Source organism: Metopolophium dirhodum, chromosome 6 (assembly GCF_019925205.1).
Source record: "Metopolophium dirhodum isolate CAU chromosome 6, ASM1992520v1, whole genome shotgun sequence".
Taxonomy (NCBI): Eukaryota; Metazoa; Arthropoda; class Insecta; order Hemiptera; family Aphididae; genus Metopolophium; species Metopolophium dirhodum.
The window spans coordinates 12,241,817-12,267,322 of NC_083565.1; the positions used below are offsets into that span (position 1 = coordinate 12,241,817).

Here is a 25,506-nt window from a genome sequence, read left to right on the forward strand (position 1 = left end):
ATAAAATGACTGGATTACCCATAGTATAAGTTAAAAAAATCTGAAAATTATTATCTCATATAATAATTTTTTTATTACGTTTAAATTATTAATAGTAAATTTTATTCATGAATATATTGATATAATAAATACATTTTGTTTAGTTCTAGAACCATAGAAAAACCTATAGCCGGATCTTTTGCAAGCTAGCCCGATACTGTAATACAGTGAAATGACAATAATAAATCCAAGGCTGGGCAAGTTAATGATTTTTTTTAACTCAGTTAAGTTAAGTTAATATGCACCAATAACAAAAAGTTAAAAGTTAAAAGTTAATTTAACTATAGGTTAACTCAGTTAATGTTAAATTAAAAGTTAATACACACTTTTTGTTAACTTTTTATTAAGTTAAAAAAAAGTTAATTTGTTTATACAACGCTAGCGTACTTAATTTTTTTCCATCCCAAAACTAAATTATAAGATATAGTGTTAATACTTCATACAGTATTTCTATATAAGTTAGATTCGAATGATATACATTTTTAACTTTAAACAATTTACGGTACATATTTTTTGACATGAAAACGAAATAGACTGAAATAGTGAAATATTATAAAATTAAAAACAAAATAAATTAACTTAACTTACTTCTTAAAATGAAAAATTAACTCGTTAATTCCACGTTAATTAAGAAAAAAATTTAGTAAGTTAACAGTTAAGTTAATGAAAAGCCAAAAGTAACTAGTTAAGTTAAAAAGTTAAAATAAAATTAATTTTTTAAATTAACTTAAAATTAACTTTTTAACTCGTTAATGCCCAGCCTCAAATCACAGTACTTTGTGTGGTGATAAACATAATGTTCTGCCCAGACTGCCTACATTATTCAGTGGTTGAAGAGTTCATATGAAAATGGAATATATTTATATTTTTTTTTTTTTTTTTTTGTTTAAAAAAAGGTTAATATTTATTATTATCCATTGCTTAATAATTACTGTGTATATTATATAATATGTATCAATACAATTTAACGAATTTTCATTAAGGGGCCTGCTCATGTGTGTTTAATAAGGGGCAATATTTAGCTCGTTGCCGCCGCCCATGGCATTTGTGTTAGTTTTCAGTGATGATTAGTGCGAGTGTGATTGTATGTGAGTATGGGACTATCTAAGTTATCTAAGCTATTACGTCATGTCAACGACACCACCTACCAAAATTAAAATGCATGATTTTTGCTCAAAACACGCTTTACAGAAAAAATTCTAACACATCGTAAAGACTGGTCTGATTTTATTATTTTGTTTTTTTTGTTAGAAAGAGGATAATTTTCTACAGGCTTTGGGACTTTTGGACTTCAATTTTACAAACATAATAAAAATAACAAAAGTTTGTGAAAATTGGTCATATTCAAAATCGTATTATATGGTTTAGAAATAGAATTTTGGAAATCCAAGTCCAATGTGCCGTGTGAGAAGTGTTTCTCTTACATAAGAAAAAAAAATTATCGAAATTTGATCACTCTACGAAGCGAGAGAGTTTTTCCTGTGAGGCATGTTTTTGAGCAAAAAAACAGGTGACAGAACTAGTTCCGAACAACAGCTATCTTATTAGGAATTTTCTTAGTAGTAAGGTGATTCTATTCTCTTCAGTTATTATAATATAAGATCATTTTAATTTTCAGTAAACCATATTATATGATAAATACAAATCGATAAATCGAACGAAAGGGGCGATGGCAAAGATTGAACATTGACCGTTCCAACCATAATAGTATAATACAAATACCGCTATAGTATAAGTTGTATAGCAGAATATCTATGATGTAGTGCGGTGCTCATTCCTCAAGGACCAAGGTGTGGACACAGTTTGATCCTTATAAAGTTTATGACGCTTAAAATGAGTGTCTTACTATAAATGGATTATCCCGTATATCCACAATCGGCTTTACAGCAGCAATTTCGATGTAGAAAAGAGTAATATTTTCTAAATCGTGGTCGCAGCATATAAATACTTGTAAACCACCGCTAGATGGCATTAGATGTTTCACGAACGAGTTTGTCGCCCCAACTTGTAGTGCAGCTCACACAAACGGTACGCCGCCACCGCCGAGGCCGCGATTCAGTTAAAAGTCGCGTAGACCCTTCACGTAGCGGCGTTCAGTTCAGTGTACCGTTCGGCTCCATCCACGAAAGCTGCGGAGCGACCGGGACACGTGTTGCTGTGCGCTGTCCTCGATCTACGTGACTAAACGATAATATGAAAATATGAAAATTTAACTTACAATCACTATTATTTTGTACTCGATCGTTATTATTTTAATTATATTATCTTTATAGTGTGCTAGCACATTTTAAAATATATATTGTCATACACGTTGGCCCGTTCGTTGTTCAGTGTCAAGTACTCGGGTCTTATATTATAAAAAATATAAAATTACGCGTAAAAATAAGTTTCTGAAAATTTACGTCCGTTCCGGGGGAATAATATCGTACAAGTAGTGACGCGCTGCACCGCGCGCCGTCTCCGCGACTAATCGGCAGCGTGCGCGACGGCGGCGGTGCAGCCGGCGTTCGCAGACCGCACGTTGTGACTTCGCGGCGTCCACCTGTTGCCGCCTCCGCATCGGCAGCAGTATCGACAGAAACAGCGACATAGCCAGAAGCAGGAGCGGCGATCAAATCGCACACGTAACCATGTCATCGCACAGCAGTTCCATGCGGACGTTCCGGAGTTCCGATTCAGCCAGCGAGATCGGATCGTCCGAGACGTCGTTTTCCGAACGGTCTCAGCCGTACTTTGCGCTGTGCTCGCCCCGGTCTAAGTCGTCCGTTAACGTGTCCAACAGCGGTGGCGTCGCTGCCGCTGCGGGTCCTGGTAGTACGGTCGGCGGGTCTAGTTCCATGTCATCCGGCATTAACCTTAACAATAACAACAACGCCAACAGCAATATCAATAACTTCAAGCAGCCGGCTGCACAGCAACCGCCAGCGGTGGCGTACCACCATCAGCCATGCCGGAGGTCGTCCAGCGCCAAGGCGGCCAACAAGCCGCGACCCGTCGTCCGCCGGGACCTGGGACACGTCAACTCGTTTCCGGACGCGCATCACAACATGCATCATAAGACGCCACCGGGCGGCGGTTCGTCGTCCACGTCGTATTACACGCCACCAAGGAGCCCTTCGCTGAGCGTGACCACGCCGACCGACGGGCCACCACGCCGTAGCCCCACAACCCCGTCGTCGAGTGCAGTATTTAAATTCCCGTCGTCCGCGGGTTCCGCGATCACCGCCTCTTCGTCGTCTGGTGGCTCGGCCATTGTCCACCATTACGGCCGCAGTGGAGGCACCAACCCGAACACACCGAGGACGCTACCCAGGAGTCCGTCCACCGGTAGCGCCGCTACTTCCACGTCGTACAACACCAACAGCGATAGCGCGTGCAACACCCACAGGTTGGTCCACATTTTTCCTTTTCGTTGTCGCACGTGATTTTTCGCATTAAGTAATATTATATTATGAGTACCTATACCGACTGTGACCTATTAGGTACCTACCCATACTTATTGACCACAGACTTGTAAATTATATACTAATATATTGCAGCGTTGCATTCTTTTTTCCCAAAGTTTTTTTTTTGGATTTTTACCATCGATCTTTACAAATTATACTACAAGAGGATTTAAAAAAAATTAAATTTGTATTTTTTTTGTACCCGGCCGGAGGGCGCTGCTGAGTGCCCGCCAACTAATGTTAAATTCTCCTGTCACTTACCATTAAATTATCAAATTTGCTTATTGTACTTAACGTTGTATAGATTGTAAATAATTCAAATATAAAAAAAAAAATTTGTATTTTTTATTCCATGTGTCGAACAAAAAAAAATGTTGTTTAAAATAACATGGGCATTTTTTGCCAAACATAGCCGTGGCCCGTGGAAAGTAATAAAATAATATATCCATAGCTTTTATTTATAAACGAGTTCTATACCCAATCTTTAATAATATTTAAATTTAAAACAATACCTGTTTTTAATGTTTATTTTCATTTATAAATATCCAGTGGCAAAACTTGATAATAAGGGGCCCATGTGAAAAATTCTAGACTGGGCCCCTTACCTGCTAGCAAAAATATTGTTTCCTCGCATGTCATAGTTAATAATATAATTATGTACATATTTTGTAAATTAGTATTCATAGTTAGCATAAAATTCTTACTCGCCAATTTATCGTAATATTATCGTTATATAATACGAATGTCAATATTTGGATTAAAATCGCTAATGATGATTAGGTATTATTATTTATTCATAATTTCTAGTCTGAGATCGATTTGTGAGTGACTGAACCTTTTTTAAATATATAATATTTATACGACAGGTAAAAAATAGGTTTATCTTTTGTGTGAATTTTTTTTCTCATGTTACCGAGCGAAAAAAATATGTTTCTTTATCACAGATCATTTAAATTAAATTTTCATACAAAGAAAATCAGTTTAATAATAATAATAATAATAATAATATTTTCTTTATTACGGAAATAAATTCCAATTACAGTCGGTTAAAATAAAATATTTTTTAATAAATAGATATAATTATTTCATTGTTTGGTGGATTCTACTCTTACAATCATTCAAGATTTAGATACTTCGGTCCATTTATTGTTCAATGATGAGTGATGACTGATACACGCAAATACGTAATACAAATATATTGTATAAATGGATGATATATATTTATCGAGCAAACACATCTACATTGTTCTGAGTAAAGTTGATGTTGCGCTCTATATTTTCACTTTTATGTAATTATTATGGTACGAGCTAAATATAAACGAGTAAAACAAATAAGTACTTGTTGCTAATAAATAAGGAAGTTTTTATAATAGGTACGACCATTTAGTATAATTATAATAGTAATAATACTATAATAATTAATTGTTACATGCAAGTAAACCACAATTTGTAGGACAGATTAAAAAGTGCGTCTTATAGTTATGTCCTAACAGGTTGATATAATATAACATAATACATAGGGTGATCCACAGAGCATGCTTATTGCTTCCCTCATTTATTTCATTATTCAAGTTTAGATTTTTTGAATTTTTAAGTAAATATTTTAAGCATCATATTTTTAAATACTTACTTAGATTTTTATATTATTTAAGGAGTATCCTGGAGTTATACCTACTAACTCCTTTTTACAAATGAGAAACCTCATCCTTTCATCCCGTAAACTGTTATGCAGATGATTTTTTTAATCGTTTTCATGCAAGTATCTAAATTTAAATTTGAAGTAATTATTTATGTGGGTACTAAGGATAAAAGGTCAATGGTATAAATAGGTTTGGAGGATATAGTGGATATGGAATATGATGATATGAAAATTATAGTAATTAGTATGTATTTATTACCATTTTATAATTTGTAATAATTGTCTCCGGAAAAAGTTCTTTTTAAATTGTTATTAATCAAAGTTTCTCTGGCTTATATCAATGATCAACTATACTTATGTACATTGGCGCAACTAGAGGGGTCTAGGGGGGCTTGGCCCCTGACTAATATTTACCCCCCCAAAATATCCTTTATTGAATTAGATATAAACTCCCTATGGGTTGTTTTAAATGAATAGTTTTGTTAGCTCCCCCCAGAATTTTAACCCTAGTTCCGCAATCCGCCTGGTATGTACATGTACAATTTTATTATTTGTACATCAGATATCATTGTATAGGTATGTAACTACATAGTTAAATCTTTATATTTAAAGATTTTATATAAATGTACAGATTACAATATTATAAAAGGATTTTTAAAAACAATTTTTTTGTTGATTTGTTCAATACTTAATAAGATAGAATTTTTTTATTTAAAACGTCGTGAGGATCACCATGTTGGAGTCTGTGTCTATTAGTACAAGATTCAGCCTGTAGTGTTGTATACCAGCGATTCCCAAAGTGTGTTCGGTGGAACCTAAGGGCTCCGTGGGCCAATCTCAAGGACTTCGTCAGATGTATGTAAATATTGAGAAAATTATTTTACATTTTACTTGGAAAAAAACGTTTACTTACCTAAATAATAGTTACTATAATATAATATTGCTATAAAATATCCGTTTAACGGATATTGGGGTTCCACGAAACACGGAACTTTTTCTTAAGGGTGTCGTGGTCGTAAAAGTTTGGGAACCACTGTTGCTTGTACACAACCGCTTGTTTATCGCAATGTGTCAGTATGAAGTGAGGGTTACCAGTTCAAATATTATCTATCCGAAGGTCATATGTTCGAATGTATACTGTTTGAATGGTCATAATATGTTACACATGTTTCGTGTACGAAAGACCAAGTGTTCGAAAATTTGAAAATTGAAATAATATATATTATTAAATATAAGATTGCCTATATTATAAGGTTTTATTAAATTCAGTTATTATACAAATAGTCATCTCAGAAGACTATCTGTAAGTATTTTAATATGCGATTTGTGAGGTACACTCGATATATATGTACAACAACCAATAGGGCAGTTACCTACTTTTCCCCTTTTTTAATTTTTTTTTATAAAAATAGTTAATTTACTGAGATATCAAAATCATAATTCTTTTTTTTATATAATAGAAAGATTTCCATACAAAACAAATAATTAAATTAGAAAACTTTATAACTTTAAAAGTTTAAAACTATGTAAATATTTTAAAATATTTGATATCTATAGGTTAGAATTATTGATTAACTTATAATAGGTACATCATATTTAAATTACCGCAGATAACTAGCCTGGTTAATTACCAGTTTTTGCTTGATTTATACAAACTGGAAGCTTTAGTTAAAATTGTTTCTTTAGTACAAAGTCAATAACAAATACAGTAGTACTTGAAAGTTATAAGTTTTTAAAATGTAATATATAGCTTTCATAAAATACTTAATTAGGTATAACTTACATAATTTAAATATTAAACTATAATATTCCTTTCTATAAAAGTATAAAATATTTATTATTTATTACTACCTATATATACATAATAGTTTCAATAGCCGTAATTCATAATAATATGTCATGGTATTTAATATGTAATAGCCAATAGGTATGTATTAAGTTCTTAAAGAAACAAATAAAGTTGAAAGCATTTATAAAACTTAGTACCTACATTTTAATTCTCCATGACTGGAAAATCTAGAAAATCTATTAGCTATACTGTTAAATGTTACTCGAATACAACAAGATAATTTAAAAATAAATAATGATGAACTATAAGTATATATTTGTAATAAAATAAAATTTTTATCACATACCTACGTAATAGAAACAGATATTTTATTGGGCTTAAGTTTTGGATTAGCAAGTATAAATATATAGGTGGCCGGGTAGGTCGTAGTACGAAAATCTTGAATATCATCATATTACAGTTTGTTGGTAGTTTTGCTGTCTTCGTTCAATATTTATGTAAATTAGAATAATCTGTTAAGCTGATATAATATTATATTATTATGTATGCAATAGTACCTATACTGAATTAAAATATAGTGTAGATATTATTATGTGTACTGTGTAGGTGACAAGTTTAATGATTTAGTGTAAATTGGAAACTTCACGGTAATACTATTAAATAATTGTACCCACTTAAAAATAATATTTGATCGTTTATATTTTATAGCATTCTCGAGGATGACAAAAAGTTGTTAACGATGCAATTAAAATATACAAGTATAGTTTTTCATCTGTAGACGTAGAAAATGATGCTTTTATCTTATTTGTATCACTACAGAGTATAATATAATCGGTAAATTTAACTAATAAAAATACTAAAGATAATGGAATCAGTATTTTATTTCTGCCCAAGTTTTTTTCAAATTAAAATAAAAGGTAGAATGGTACTTTTGATATTTTTTATTAGGTTTATTCTCGATTGTGGAATTTAAGTTTTAATTAAGTTGTAAAAATTGTGTTATTTATTCAATGGTGTACTTTTAAAAAATAGGTATGAATACAGGATGATTTACTAAGCATACTCACATCCATTTTTCATCCATTAATTTATTCAAATTTTAACTATTGCATACTTAAAAACTTCATTATTTTGATTTATATTTTGTATACGTCGATATTTTAGATATACCAATTTTATTGGAGATACCAAGTTTCTCTTGAATGAGAATCATTTTTTTAACTGTAAATTGAAAAGCAGATGGTTTATTTTAAAACTGCAAGTTTCTGCTAAATAAAATGTATATAAGTATTAAATACTAAGGATAATAGTTCTCAAACATTTTTTTTACAAAAATATCAAATAGGTAGATTCTATAGAATTTACTCTATTTCTATAGAGTATTGAATCTATTATTTATTTAACACAGGCAATTTTCACAAATTATAAAATTTTGATAGATAAATATTACTTAGATATACCATAGTATAGGTACCTACTAAAATTTTCGAATCATCATAGCCCATTAGCCCACATATCTTCCAAACCTAATATTAGAGACCTATAGGTTAACCTAAAGTTAAATAAATTAAAAAGTATCTACTGGTTTTAATTTTGGTTTAAAATTTAAATACAACAAATTACCATAAAACAAAAAGTCATTTTTTGAATAATTTGTAGTCAAAAAAGAATGGGGATTTTTCGAAAAAAGGAATTTATTTCGCCATTATACTTCTAAATGAAATAAAAAAACTCCACGTTTTTAAATATATGGTTATTAAGTAGGTTAGTGAAAAAAAACGGCTGTTATAATAACCTAACCTGAAAACAAATTGTTAGTAAGATATTTATTGATATACCTACAGTTATTTATATAATATATTTTTAATGATGATTCAAAAATGCAAATAAATAGAAGCTTGCTTCTATAAATAGATGCTTCTATCAATAATAAATCTCCCAAAACAAATTACAATTTAAGCACTGGAAGTACACCTAGTAGGTTTTGACTGTCTCGACTCTTTCGAGTGTACCTTGCAATGAATAGACCACTGTAATGGATATTTTGAATCTGCATTCAATGATAAATTATTGCATACGAAAAGCAATTATTCTGAGTGGAGACAGGTATGTCACTGTGTCAGTCTCTATTTCTACGTATATTTTATAGTATTTAAATAAATATATTACATTTATTTATTTATTATTCTATTTGTAGAACGATGTTATTATATATTTATTATTGTTATAGATACTCATAAAACTGAAATTTTAATACTAACATACTATAGAATACCTTGAATAGATTTGAATAAAAATAATAATATTCACAATGGCAAAAAGTTTCAAGTCCCCGTGATTAATATTTTTTTAATTAAAAATTAAATATATAATATAGCTACAATAAATTATTATTTTTGGTTTGAATATTCAATTTTGTCAAAATTAGAATTTAAAAATTCAAATATCTATAAATGAAATTGTACCTGTGTATTTTGGATATTCTTAGAATTTTTGAAAATAGAGCTAATACTGTACTAACTTATATTCAATCATATTTAATTTTTAACAAAATTCGTTTGAGGATAAATTGTTATTATGTTTGAATATCCAATGTCACCAAAATGTGAACTTCAAACGCTCATAAAATATTTATGTGGTTTTTTGTTAAACTTTGTTTTTAAATTCCAGTAAAAATATTATGAGGAATCTTGTATTACATATTTACATATCTAATCTGCTACCAAAAACCACCCTCGAAGTGGAACCATTTTAAACTGCTCCAAAAAGTGCACTTTTTGTCTTCACGAAGACGTAAAAAAAACAGATCATTGTAAAATTATTACATTTGTCGGAGCACGAGACTCTTAAGTAGACAATTTCAACAGTCTATAACTCAAAAAGAGTACAAATATTCTCACTCATGGTTCTCAAATTTGGAACCTACTTCAGTAATCCTATACCCGAAAACGTACACCTCGAAACCAATTATTTGAGTTTTGCATTATTTTAAAGAGGGTTCACATAAGGATTTTTATTGGCTTACGAAAAATGAATATATATTCGTTTGTATTGGTTATATAAAAAAAAGGCTATAGTTTTTCTGAGCTATTCGAGCCAATATGACTATTGTAATATAAAAATATAATATATTTTATTATTTCAATAAAAGTTGAAAATTGCATATTATAATATTAATAACAGTGATTAGCACCGTTAGAAGTCCGTAAAAGTTCTGACTGTTATTCATAATCAACTTATATCCAAATATAGGTGTAGTTAAGAGTTAAGGACTAGACATTTGTACCACCTTGTATGGGTGCAATGAAAAATTATTTTCCAAAATTCACATTTTTAAGAGTGGTTCACCCCTCAAATAGGGATTTGTAGGCTCACGAAAAATGAATATTTTTTTGTTTGTATAGAGGTGCTACCGGTCACAGAAAACAAAATAATCATTATAATATTGGATATCATTTTAGACCTGTATTTTATATTTGGTTAAAACTACCCTAATGATATTGAGTTTAAAATATGTGTAGCTAACATTTAACGGAGTGTAAGACAGGGTTAATTCACTGGCATTATTCAATTTGTCACGGGCAAAGTCGTTCAGGATTACTGATCAGTGATCGGCTAGTATATAATATTTATAGTTTTTAAACCAAATTGGGTAAATCAATATTTATCAATTTTAATTATGATTTGGCATTTCTAAAATGGAAACGCTTTAACCGTGAAATATTTGAAAAGAATATGTAGCGAATAATAGGTAATAACTAATAATTAATAATTGTACACGTGCAAGTATTTCGTAAATTGTATTTCATTACTTGGATATATTCCAATTTCCAATATTCGTTTTAATTGACTTATTCGTTTTTAAACACAAACAAATATACAAAAATATAATAATAATGTAATATATTATGCTACATTACACAGTTTTATTTAGAACAATTTTATTAGTAAACGCTGTAAAAGTATCAACAATATTTTAAATGATTATTTAATACTTACTTCTAATTTATTTTAGGTCTGCGTCTGATTTGACTGAGTGCACGGGGGAGGATCTATCCACTATGCCAGCGTCGGTTTCTAGACCTTCGTCACCTAGAGGCCGAGGTCTAGCTTATCTAGCGTCACGTCGAAGTAGTCGTGATTCTCAATTTTCCAACGAAGAATTAGCACCACTTAACTTTAATGCCACAGCTCGTGGGAGGCAAAGAAGAACCTCCAATTTCTTGGAACTCCCAGGTAATTAATTTATTATTATTTACTACAAAATACAATAGGAAAGTTATAAATATCGATAAAAAGACGGACAGGATAATATTATATATAATAGGTATATTGTTATATATTTATATGGATATCTGACAATTGTCTGTGGATTCACTCACCTTGGTGCAGGATATATTGTCTGGTCGTATATAGTTAATAATTAATATGCATTTTAAAGTGGTATCTATAGATACATTTTAAAATAAACTGACAAATTGCAGATTACAAGGAACTTTTGTAAAACTCCTTGTTCTCTAAATAGTCGTCACAAAAAAAAAGTAAATCTATTTATTATGTATGTGGGAAAAATTATTTAAACTTAATGATAGTTGCCTCAAGGTCAAGGGTTTGAAGTGTAACTAAATATTAACGTTTGCAATTTGTCTTATGGTTAATACTTCATGTTAAGCATGCAAATTGACATTTTGCATGCTAATGCGCACATTTTAAAGTGTATCATTAAATTATACGATATTAACCAAATGCAAAGCCAAAATGGTCAAAGTCATAGCCGTGGAGTCACGATGCTTTGAGATATTTGGCCAGCTTCTGAATAAAGTTAGTAGGTATTTCTTTTTCAAATAATTTAAAAGAAATGTATTTTGGGCTTTATGTGTCGTTAAGTAATTTTCTACATAAAATATTTGTGATGGTCTCATAAGAATTTGATGTACATTTGACTGTTTTTCCTCATTTTAGATTATGAGTGGAGCGATGAATGTATTGATTTTTCAATGATGAGTGTTATTTTCTGTCTGTTATTGCCTTTTGGAGTAGTAAAAATGCGTTGATTTTCAACTTGATGGTTTCTGGTAGCAAATTGGATCTAATTTATACTAGTCAAAAAAAAAATAATCCAAGTACCTACTATTCAAAATAACTGAGAAAAAGGGGAAAAGTAATTAACCACTTCTGCAGTACAGTGGGGTGTCGACTGTCGAGTGTGCCTACCTCGTTATTGATAAGTCACTGAATTTCCTACTGTATTGTACTTCCTTTTACGTGTTAAATGTTAATTCAACTATAGTTCATTGCATACGAAAAATAATTCTGATCGAAGATGGTCTGTTAGCCTAATGTACTAAATAGGTATATATTGTTATTATTTATTTATTTATTTTTTTTTGATGTAATATAGGCCATTTAGGCCCTTCGCCACAACCACCACATCTCTCCATGCTTCTCTATCATTAGCTAGCTTTTCGTCGTTTATTACTCCTAACATTTGCAGGTCACTTGTTACTCTGTCTACCCATCTTTGTCTTGGCCTTCTTAATAGCCTAATCTGGTCTTGTGATCTCTATATGTGTCCTGTCCAGTTAATATACGCTTGATTTTCAGCGTTGCTACTATGTCTGCCTCACTGAATAATTCCCTAAGTTCTAGATCGGTCCGTCGTTCCCACAGGCTGATTGAGCGATGTTTTTTCGGGCCAAATATCTTTCTTAGCACCTTCACATTACTTTTTGCTCATCTGCTTTTGTAGTAGTCCATGTTTCACTCGCGTATAAAACGATTGGACGTATAATTACTTTGTACAGTATAGTTTTTGTTTTAAAAGAAACAAACTTAGAATTTAAAACGGGTTTTAGAGCGAAGAGACATCTGAAAAAACGTGAATCAGTCTAGAAATTCATAAATAATTAAACTGTTAACTTCTAATATTTGGTAAATTTGTAAAATATATTATATTAATTATCAATTAATCGTCACCTTTTTAAAAAATATTTGTTGAAAAATGGTGTATCCTTTTTAAATATTATCAGTTTGGGTAACTCTCAATTGTTTTACCCCCTACTTCAAATTATTCATTAACAAAAGCTTCAAAATATTTTCGTTGGTTATATCAACATAATAATTTGTAGGATGTTATTTAGATTATTCTATTTAACAAGTTAATTACCTTTTAAACCTTTTAAACATTTAAATTAAATTACTTGTAGAATACTTGAATGTATTTCATGTAAAACATTATATTTAGTATTTTAATATACCTATCTATTGAATATTAATTATGTATGTAACATATTGTGGAGATATACATTTAAGATTTATTTTAATATTTAAGAGTACATATGTAAAATGTTACTCTTATAATAGGTACATAAATATTTAATTGAAATAATTTCTACTTTATATTTTTTGTAAGATATTCCATCTTGTACTCAATATAGGATTTAAGACAATATTAAAAATCAGTTCACATAGACATATTACAGGCTACCTATATAACTACTATAATATATAGTATTATATTGTCCCGCGCAAATAAAATAGGTATATAGAAATTTATTTTATAAACTATTCTTATTTGGTGAGGATTCTATGGGAATATAGTTCAGGAACATTATTGTAATGTGGTATTAAATGTATGCGCTGCCTGATTATATGCAAGTTGTAACTAACTAATTAACTAATAAACGAAGATGAACAAATCTTGTGGATGAAAATGTAATTTTGATAGAGTGTCAAAGAATTATTGATACCTAGTCAACTAGAATAAAAAATAACATTACAAATGTTGTGTATAACTATATAAGTATTTTAAAAGAATGTTATGGAAGTCGAGCGAGCATGGGCGGCGGAAGCCGGTCCTAAAGGATGCAACGGCAGAGTTGCCAAAAATAGGTAACATATTGTTTGAAATATTTATTAATTATTGAGAGATGCAGCTGTATTTACTATATGACATATTCTACAGACAGAATATGGCGAGAAAAATGAAAAAAAATTGAAGATTTTGTATATTTTAAAACAATGTGCTAATTTGAATTCTTGAATAAAAGTTAATACATTTCTGAAATGGTTATCTTAACAGTTAACACGTTTAAAAATAGGGTATATACACACGATATCTTATGAGGAAAGAAGATCAAACTAAATATGCTGAACTGGCGGAGTCTAATTAACAGTCAAATAACTTCTCGTCGAATGCAGACAAATGGAAGCTGTTAAAGTCAAATACAATATTCCTAAGTTCATCCACCAATTCCTAGGATAGTAAGACAAACGAGACAGCCAACAAACAACTATTAAAATGTATAAAATAATTAAAAAAAATAATTTCTAACGAAAGATATAACCTGTAAAAATATCCTTAACAATCATTAATATCATATTATTATAATTACTAGAAAACAATTAAATATTGTCAGTCAATGACCAAGTTACCAAGGTTTTTTTTAATAAAAAAATCTTATATTTGGAGTATGGTCGAAAATCAAAATTACTTTTAAAAAATATACTATATATTATATCTATGTTATATACTCTATTTTTCTTTTAATTAATATATATAATATTATACATTTGGACGAAAATACGTTTTTTTTAAATATTCATTGTTACTATAATTAGATAATAATTTATGATTTATCTTTATAATCGTTGGTAAATTTATAATAATTATTTTTACTAGGTACCTAATAAAAAAATAAAAAAATAATGATGTAAACATTTAAAAGTTATAACACAACATATAATATAATAATAATTTAGGTGGGTAGATTGATTGATACTATGTATTGTTGTGTGAAAATGACATAGTTTTGAATTTTTGAGATCATAAACGTGATAACACTTATTTTCCATTTATAACAAATATGTTTGTGTTTGACATGCAATTAAAAGAAAAAACTAAATGGTGCTAAGTTTATTATTCTTGACTTAAAGTTGTAAATTTTTTTACTAGATTTATTTGCATAAGTTGATGAGTGAAACAGAGTATAATTTTACGACACATCTGACATCTGATGCAGGTTGTCATTGTTATGAGATAGTAAAATCAGTAAAGTTTATTATGCTTAGTTTAAAGTTTTAGTGAAAATTGCTTTGCTTTTGGATTAAAATATAATATGCAAAAGTGAATAAAAATAACAAATTTTGTAACTTTGTTGACAGTTGATGTAGGTTACTGTTATTTGATCCAGTGGTAAAGTTTTAAACGAAATTGTTCCCGAACTAAAAATATATTATGATAACATGGTCACGACATTAATACTCTGAGGATGGAGGAATATAACAATATTATTTAACTATATTTATGAAATTATAATATTTTGTCAACAAAAAGTTATAAATGTGCTGTATTCATGAAAATAAATATTTGAATGTAATATATTATTATACTACGAATCGTAGATAAATAATAATTTAATAAGTGATAAACTGATAACTATAGGTAAATCAATTCTAAATAGACTTCCAAAACATTATGATAAAAGATAATGTGAAAACCTTTGAAAATATTTGAGACTTATCGTACGTAAAGGGTTCAATTTTTTTGTAAAAACAACAAAGATAAATAATGTTTTATAACTGAACGATAAACACTTAATTTATTTATGTTTTAAGTTTATTTGGGAATATTGAATTTTAATTAAATTTAAGAAGTCCTCCAGTTAAATACAATTTAGTATTTACCAAACCTAAAATTCGGTTTTACGTACAAAAAAACATGGAAAATTAATAATGCAACTTCCAATTTAATTTTAAAAATTAAATCGAATTATAAACCGTCAAAAAAATGACATAAAAGTATATAAATATAGGTTCATCAAACAAATACTATGTGTGAGTGCGAGTAGTTCGATTAAAATTAGATTTGTGAAAAAAAGTAATTCGGTAATCGATTACACATTTATATATTTATTAAAGTGTTAAGGTTTTTTTTTAAACTTCATAAAATATAAAAATGGTGTTAAAATGTTTTTAATTCAATTTAAATTTGACTTTAGCGGTGAAATTATTTAATTGTTCGATAAATAAAAATATAATTTAGATGGGATAGGGGGAATGAGTGATGGACTATGGGCAATGTGCATTGAACAACTTTAACGCCTCATAAATAATTATTGTTTTTTAAAATAGATTCAAATAAATATTTATTCTTAAAAGACATTATAACAGAAATATAAATCTTTTATTTTTTTTCAAAAAAATGTTCAGTTAAATTGCCACTAGAACGAACGAACTGCATATACGTATCAATTTAAGAGGATACTACACGGCCCTTTGTTGTCTCCGTCTTACAAGTACGCAACATAGCAAATTCACGCACAGGAGAACTTGTTGGCTCCATTAGTTTAAAAATTAGAGCGAATTGACATATTATGAAACATGATGGTAAGTACATTATTTGTATTTGTATGTGAGTTTTTTACGATGGTTAAATTTTTTAGTAGCTTATGAGTACATAATATAGCGTAAATTAAAAATACTCATAACTCACTTAAGAACTGAACTATCGTATCATCGTAAAAAATCCGCACACAAACACAGATAATGTCCTTACCATCAAGTTTCATAATAGGTCGATTCACACCAATTTTTAACCTAACTGAGTTGAACGTGATTTGCTGAGCGTAAATTCGCTATGTTATGCACTTGTAAGACGAAGACAACAATTAATGTATCTGTGTAGCGTCCTCTTAAACCCGTATGGTTTCGAACGTAAACATATTATAATATGTAATGTTCATTATTGCTTCCTGAATCATATAATATTGTTATACAGCTGCAGTGTTTATTTATCAATTGTAGACTAAATAATATCGATATATTTATCACAAGGTCTGTAGAATAATAAAAACAACAACATTAACAACAACGGCATAGTGTTCAAATTTAAAATTCGTATTGCCGATTTCATCAATTAGCCATAGAATGGCAATAATATATTATGTATAGTTAATAAGACCATTTGAGTACAGAAGCATACGAAAAGCATTATATTGTGTGCTTTGTTGCGTGTGGTGTATTGTACACGGTATTATAACCAATATCACAGTGGATATTTTAAGAAATTATCACTGGGCGACGTAAAAAAAAAATTCACGCTGACTATCAAAATCCACATATTATGAGCTTATAAAGAATTTTTCAGTATTAAATATTATAGAAAACATTACGTATATCTCACAATTCCAACAAAACTCACAACACATAAATAATTACAAATAATTTATGAGTAAAGTAAATTAATTCTTATTAATTACAAAAAATGGTATCAATATTGTCAATGACATACAATATACATAATATAGAAGTATAATAAACAACACTATAAAAATAGATATATGAATTTAAATTATATTATTTTTTTAAAAATTTTCAAAGAACTTTTGTTACTTTTAACTAACTTAAATAACGATAGTTACATTTTTTCCCATGTTATTTACTATTTAGTTACTTATGTCTTATGAGTTACTTTATTTTATTGTCATGTTAAGTTAATTTTATTCCTAAACCACAGATCAAAACATATTAAATTGTGTAAAAATGAATTTTAAAAAAAAAGTAATAATAATCCAAAATATTATATTAATTACCTAATAAATAATAATTTATAATAATAGTTATTATATTGAATATTCACAGAAATTAACAGAACATTAATAATATTACACCAATACTATTTTTACTAGTATTTATAACCAATGGTGATTTATTAAGTTATACGTATCATATTATCAAAGTTTATATATTTCATTTAGTATTTGTGTATTTTGTAATATATTGTAATTATTGAAAATAGGTACTGTATTTAGTTTAAGTCCAAGTATAAAATATTAGATTTTAAATTATTTTATATTTACCGGAAATCGTCCTGTCGTCGTAATATCGTATGACGTATTACCTCGAAGACTTGAACGTTTAAACTGTTTAAATGTTCAAAGTGAAATAATTATTTCGCTAATAGCTTGTAGGAACAAGGACTAAACTAAAATCAAAAACAATATTTGCCGGGACTACTGACGACCAAATAAAACAAGTTGCTTTGTCGAGTGCCGCGTGGAATAAATCACTTCTTGGATTGTATTATTCTATGGATAAGTACTGCCTACGGGCTACGGTGAACGGTGGATTTTCTATTCTCAATAACTATTTGTCAAACGAAATGATATACGTCATAAATAAAAAACAAAATGAAACACAATAAATAATCAATAAATAAAATTGTATAATAATTTCAAACATCTGAATTCTTACAAAAAATGGTTGTCGCCCAGTAATGAAATATATCATCTACTAGGCGACAAAACGTTTTCTCTGGGCGAAATTTCTGTCACCCAGTATATTAGTTAAGATATCCCCTGCAATATCAGTAGGTACTACAATATTAAATAGTAGGTAATAGGTATGATATACTCTGTTCAGATTAAGATTGAACCGCTCGCTCGACCAAAACACGTTTTTTTCGTGCATTCCGGACACCGGTGGGAGCGTATGCACGGCGGCCAGCACCGGCGCCGACGATCGACGACTGCCGGCGATGACTCTCGGCCAATCACAGAACGCACAGCCATCGCATGGGGGGGGGGGGGTCAGGCACTGTTCGGCGGTTCAGTCTTAACCTGAACTGAGTATAGTTTGTTGAATTCGGAAACGCGGGCGAAACGTCAGGTCTCCAAACGAATTATTTTATATCAGTTGTCCATGCAAATCCGTTTGTAGCTGCAGTAATATGATAAAAATAATTCATACAGTGTCGGTTTGTAATTTTTGTGGGTGTTTAAAATAATAATAATAATAATAATCGGTACTCGAGTATTTTGCACCATACCATTAAGCACTCACTAATCACATATTATAATTTATAGAGTCTTTCAAGTATAATAGCAGACAAAAATCCATTTCATAACGTACTTAATTTAATTTTGGATTTTCACATACTTTTTTTAAAAATAATTATTTTGTAATCTTATCCTAGATTGCTTTTAATCAATTAATGTGTTTCCAAAAATATACGTATAGCTGTGTAATAAAATTGACGTTATACGTTATTAAAGAGTTATTTGGTGGATTGAAAAAAATTCTGTCTATGTTATTCGGATTATTTTCTGTGGTACAATAATAATAAATGTCTCGAGCTCCGACTAAAATATAAAAAATAAATTAATATTAATATTGTTGTGACGGGGTGTAGGGTATGCAATTTTGGTACGTCTGTGTCGTCGGCAACTATATTATTATATTATATGCGTATCCGGTGTTTTTGAGATAGTGCACAGCTGCCGCAGCACCAGGCTGTATTGCTGTAGTGTATTAAGTATTTGATGGGTTTGGGGGGTTTCAGGCATTTGTCACCACCCTACCACCAACACACACAAATACCTTATTTCTTTTATAGTATTATGCAGCACGTAGTGTTACAATTATTTAGCAAAAGTTAACATAGTTGTACATAAATAATGAATAATAATACATACAATAAATGACCATAAACGGATTAATAAATTTATATTTTAGGACTTATATATTTATATAATATAGCAGTAAACAGTATACATGTGATTTATATTTTACGTATCGAATACTTCTGGAATTTCATATTGTTTTCGTTATGACTTATGAGACATTTTTTTTTTAAAGAAAAATTATTAGAGGTGACTTCATGGATACAAAAGTATAAATTCAACTTTAATGATGTGTCTCGAAAAATTCACAGCCCAAGTTTTCTTATATCAGCGAACACTCTGTACATAATATTTTTATATAAATGACAATGTTTAAAACCACCTTCCAGTCATTCATTCGCCAAACACTTCACCAACCACAAACACACACACACAAAGTATTATGATATTTATTATTATACATATATATATATACATATATATTATGCGCATTGCACATGTATACACGTGTATATATATATATAGCGGGATGATCGCGTCTGGTTTTATGGCTCCCGTTCAACGGCAAGAGAAATCACGAGAAGCACTCTGATGGGGAAAAAATCGACTGCGGTCGAGGGGACGCCGGCGCCTGTCGTGCCGTCGCTCGTCTTTGGGTTGAAAAAAGTGCTCACGATGTATATATCATAAGTACACTATGTACACGCTCACGATAACGACGTCCACTAACAGCTGGACTTTTTGCGCAGTGTAGTATTATAAAGCGATACGCAGTTTATTCAGTTTATCGTACTCAAATAATATGTAGTTGCAGGCGGGAAATGGGAATTATTTTCAGTCGTTATTAACAATATACTTGGAAAATAAATTAATCGCACCGCGACGGATTGAAATGCAAAATGATGCTATGTTGGTGTATACGTGCCGAGTACTCACGCGTGTCCTTATAACATACAATTATTATGAATAATAATTTATATCGAACCGATGGTTTGTTTTTTGTGGAAGAAGGGTTTCGAAAGTAGGTGTTTGAAATATTATCCTATTAGTTTTACAAATTGTAAATAGTATCTTTGGAATTTCTCAGTTATTTGCGAGAATATTATGAAAAACAAACGAAATATACAGTAAAATTAACGGAAACACCACTTTAAAAAATAAATGAATGTGTGTTATATTACAGTAATTCAGAGAATATACATTTGAACGTCGTTTGTTTTGTATTAATTTAAAAATTGTCCATCATTTATTTATTTTTTTCATAAGTAGGTATATTTAAATGGCTTTGATTCATTTTACATTCAAATTACAATTTAATTAACGTTTAATGTATAGGTGTCGTTTATTCAGATATTAACGCTAATATTATATTGAATAATATATGTATATTTCAGTCATCTACCTATAGTATAAAATTCACCGTATCGATGTATATGAAGTGTATAATTTATTTAAAAACTGTACAAAAAATAACAAACTACAGTTTTTCTATGTCAAATTAATGTTTAGTCATTTAAGGTTAGGTTAGGTTATGTTACACGATCATAATGCCAGTTGAAACAATATATTGTAGATATTGAAATAAACAATATACTTACATAACATAATACATAGACTGTGCCGCATTGATGCATCCAATTAAATTGCAATAAGGCAAACCTCGATTTGCTTGCACTCTACGATACTTTTTCGGTTTCTTCAATTTTTAATTCTTTTGAAAAGAATCTCTAATGTTATTTTTATTAAAAGAAATATTTTTTTATGTGAATTTATTGTATTAAATTTTTTTTTTTATATAACGTTATTTTAATGATTAATTAATTTTCTCGAAACTCAGTTACAAGTACCTACCTACAGTACAATTATATTTTAATTAATTAATCATATAATATAATAACGTTAATGGTTTGTTTTTTTTTATAAATTAAATAGCTATTAAAACACCCATTGTCTATACGGTGTTTTTATTTACCTCTTATATAATGTGTCTCACGTGAAGAAGTGAACGGTCGGCTTCATATGATTATAGTATAACCTTAAGTTATGAAAAAAAACCTTTTGAAGAAGAGGTTAACTTTTATTTTTTTAGTAATGGGAAATTCAACTTTTTTCAAAATTCAAAAGGGAACCTTTATAAATATCGTACATTTTTTTATGTATCTTCAACACTTTTTAACTTTTTATCATAATTTTTTTTTAAAGCTATTTTATTGTGATATCAATTAACATACACAATAAAACCAGAAATGTACAATCTTTTTTTTTAAAAAGTAAAAAAGTAGATAAAAATTAGTATTTTTGAAAGGAAATCGCATGTAACTCTATTAACGCCGTATTTACTACAGTTTTTGTTTTTATTACTAGCTGACCGACCTGTGCACTCTGTTGCCCGTTAAAAAAGGCCAAATCTATAAGTATATCATTCAAACTTTGTTCAATTCGTTATAATATTGGGTGTAACCGCGGTGTTAAAAACTTAAACATTTTCTACGATCATCTTGAATCTCAAAATCATTGTGCAAATACCACTATGAAATGCAAATTTTGAAAAATGTTTTCTTAGTGCAAACTTACATGGTGGTACGAAGGTTCCATGAAAACTCAAGCTATCATTATTTAGGCTTTACGTTGATCAGTCAGTGATGAGTCAGTCATAATATAATATTATATATTATGTATTAGATAACCATCTCGCCTAGCGTTGCCCGCGAGACACCCCTGTGATTATGCGAGCAGTACATTTTCAGACCCAGCGACGTGCGTATGTAATTACGAATGTTTTATTGACACGGTGTTAATGGTGTTTAGGTTTCCGGGATAACGATCGAAAAATTAGTGTTAGGAATAACCACAATTTTTACTAAAGGGGGACGGAGTGGCCGAGCGGACTAAGGCGTCGGTTGTGACGCACACCGACGCTGGTTCAAACCTCGGTTCATGGGCGGCATTTTTCTTCGGGAAAGTCACGGTGTCCGCGGAGATAAGTGCCGCCATCCCCCACCCGGGCATGGCAGATACCCACGGGTGCCCACTAAAAAATCTGCCAGAACTACACACACGTGTTACACCTACAGTTCCCTCCCCTACAAACAAAAACAAACAGCTAATGGCTATAGTTGCCGGGCTTCACGATCAATAATAAAAAAAAATATTTTTACTAATTTACATGGTTTTGACCAAATATTAGATAAATATCAATTATAATCAATCATAATAACTATTTTATTTTTTGTAACTATAATAGCGTACATATTATGTACATACAATTCTACAGAATAATACATAGAATACCTTAAACATTTTGTTTTCGTAAAGTCTACCTCTTTGTGAGTAATTGCCTCTTCTAAGCTCGTTGTCCAGTAATTATTGTCCATTGACAATCAAGAAAGTTGTGTCACGATTGCCAGTAGTATTACTCAGAATTTATGGAAATATGAATAAAAACTGTAGTAAATACGGCGTTGTTTGTAGTTATACCCGATTTCCTATCAAAAATGCTTATTTTTGTCAACTTTTTTTAATTTAATAAAAATAATTTGTACATTTCTGGTTTGATTGTGTATGTTAGTTAATAACACAGCAAAATAAAAATGATGACTATAAAAAGTAGAAAAGTTTTGAAGAAACATCATCAAATTGACAGTATGTTCTGTTTTGTTTAAAAAAAGTTGAATAATTAAAATTTAAAGGTGTTTTTTTCATAACTTAAGGTGTACTATCATATTATGGCCCTGGCCAGTCTCTTCATAACGGGACACATTGTATAATACAGGTCATCGCACGATGGTATAGATTAATGATTTTGTTTACAAATGATGATTTTTCGTTACTGTGTAATTTATTGTTCATAAAATAGTGTTGCATTGCGTTTCTTGTATTATACTTGCGCAGTATAAAACGATATGTTAATTTTCTACTTAAGTACATGAGTACATCTGTAATATTAATTAAGTATATGAATGCGTTGCCATATCACCCACCCACACACACACACACACACACACACGCATACACACAATATTAGGCTTCTCACTTAATATACAGGATGTTACATGAAGACCTGAAAGATGAATTAATAGTTTTTGTTCAATATTTTAAAATATATTTTTTTTATATACAATTTATGGTCACTTGCGCTACACTTATAATTTATTTTTATTTTTTAATACTGAAAATAAAAAATTTAAAATTTCTATTCAAATATTTTTGGAAAAATTCAAATTAGTCAATTTCAGATCTGATTATAAGAACAATTTTTATGGTAAAAACATTTATCTAAGTCAGGTAGATTATTTTTTAGAATATTTTAAATTATCATGATATTTTTGAGTAAGTTAATTTAGAACGTAATAACTTTTTTCAAAATATTATTTTTCGCATGCGTATATTTCTTAATTATATGATTTTCACAATATTTGTGTCATACGTTTAAAGATAGCATCATTTTTTTTTGACAGGTCTTCCCGTTACACCCTGTATACACGAGCCTAAGTCTTATACATGTGATTGTATTTTATTATATACATGTGTATAGGCGAGTACCTACTATAATACAGTATATATATATATATATATACCTTATATCTAGACGCACTGCGCACTATATAGCGTATAGTATAATAATAATAATGATAATAATAGCATAAACCACGTCGTTAAATGCCACGGCGATGTTTAATGTGTATCGATTATACTGCTATATACTACTACAGCGTAGGTATATATAAATAATATATTATATTATGTAAACGACGGCACGGCTGTAACATTCCGTCAAATCTCCCTGGCTGAGAGGGTACGGGTAAAATACATTAATGAATATTCATTGCGGTCGTGAGGCGTTTGTCGTCGTCCTTACTTTATACTTACCGCGACCGCTCGTCGTCGTCCGCCGACTATACACAACAGAGCACATACAACATAAACACTGGTACCTACATAATATATTATATTGTATCGCATCATATTATAAACCGCGGTCGCAGTTGACGCGAAAACTCGACGGCAGCTCACGGAATTCTGGCAATGGTCTCACGAGTTCGCACACCAATGCACGCGATGAGAAATGTTCAAAGACGCCATTATTTCGGTCCAAAAGGGGAAGTCGGGGAAACATTTATCCAGCCCCTCCGCCGTCGCTTGCCGAAGTCGGGTCTCGGGTCCCTAGTACGTATATCATTGTTGCAGCGAAACTACGTCACAGTCGAGTCTTGTCACCGCCACTCGGGCGTGGGCGTGTGCGCGATGATCTCAATAATAATAATCCATGTACCTACACGACGCCATATAATATGTGTTATGCTGTAGGTATATAATAATATATAATATATTATTGGCATGCCACTGCCACTTGATGCGCGATTAAAACGATTTTGCGATATTTCATATCGTTGTGGTCGTCGTTGGGAGGGACAGGAGAAGAGGATTCTCTATTGCGTCTGCTACGTGCGTCTTCGTAACAGAAATGCTGACAACGTAGACAAAAAAAAAATTATTTTTATGCTACAAAAAGAAGACAAAGAAATGACCTGTTCGTGTCAGTACGCACGCTAGAAGTGAAAACGGGAATGGTAGCGGTGGAAATGGTTTAATTGATAGACAATAAATACAAACTTAATATTATAATATTATCTTCTTTAGATAAATCTCGTGTCACTATTATCGATCACTATCTAATCTCCGAAACCACTTGAGTTTAATAAAATATTGTAAATGTCTCTTGCTTAGTCCGAACTGAGAGATAAGATAGTTGTTATCGCGATCAGTCCCTAAATTTTTTGTATTGAAAATTTAAGAAAGGATTTACGATGGAAATTGTTGTTGTCATTGGTTACTTTGGCAGATGAGGTAAAAGCATGCATCAAATCGTCGCATGTATGGTTTCTAATATAAAAAAATGATATCTTAAAACAAATATGAGAGTTAAATGTATATTTGTAACTTATATAGGCACTCAAAATCTACTTAACCGATTTTGTGAAAATGTCAAATCGTTCTCGGAGATATCAGGAACATTTAGAGAGTAGCTACTGGTTGAACCACGTTCGATGTATACAAAGTGCTATATCCAATCGACCGCAGGTGAATTGTCAATCTCGGTCAAATTAGTTCACAAAGAGAGGTACACTGACGGAAATTCGCCCGTGAACTGAGGTACGCCAAAACAAAGATACACCAATACAGCGGCCAAAT

General features: G+C 30.2%; 1 protein-coding gene across 1 annotated transcript in view; it reads left to right on the plus strand.

Moving 5' to 3' along the window:
• Positions 1-2,125: 2,125 nt before the first annotated feature.
• The window catches only part of LOC132947969 (probable serine/threonine-protein kinase nek3), a 93,418-nt gene continuing 70,037 nt past the window's right edge, over positions 2,126-25,506 (plus strand). The window contains exons 1-2 of the mRNA XM_061018240.1: positions 2,126-3,427; positions 10,929-11,149. Of these exons, the coding sequence (XP_060874223.1) occupies positions 2,670-3,427; positions 10,929-11,149 (979 nt within the window). The 5' untranslated portion in view covers positions 2,126-2,669. The remainder of the gene's footprint in view (positions 3,428-10,928; positions 11,150-25,506) is intronic.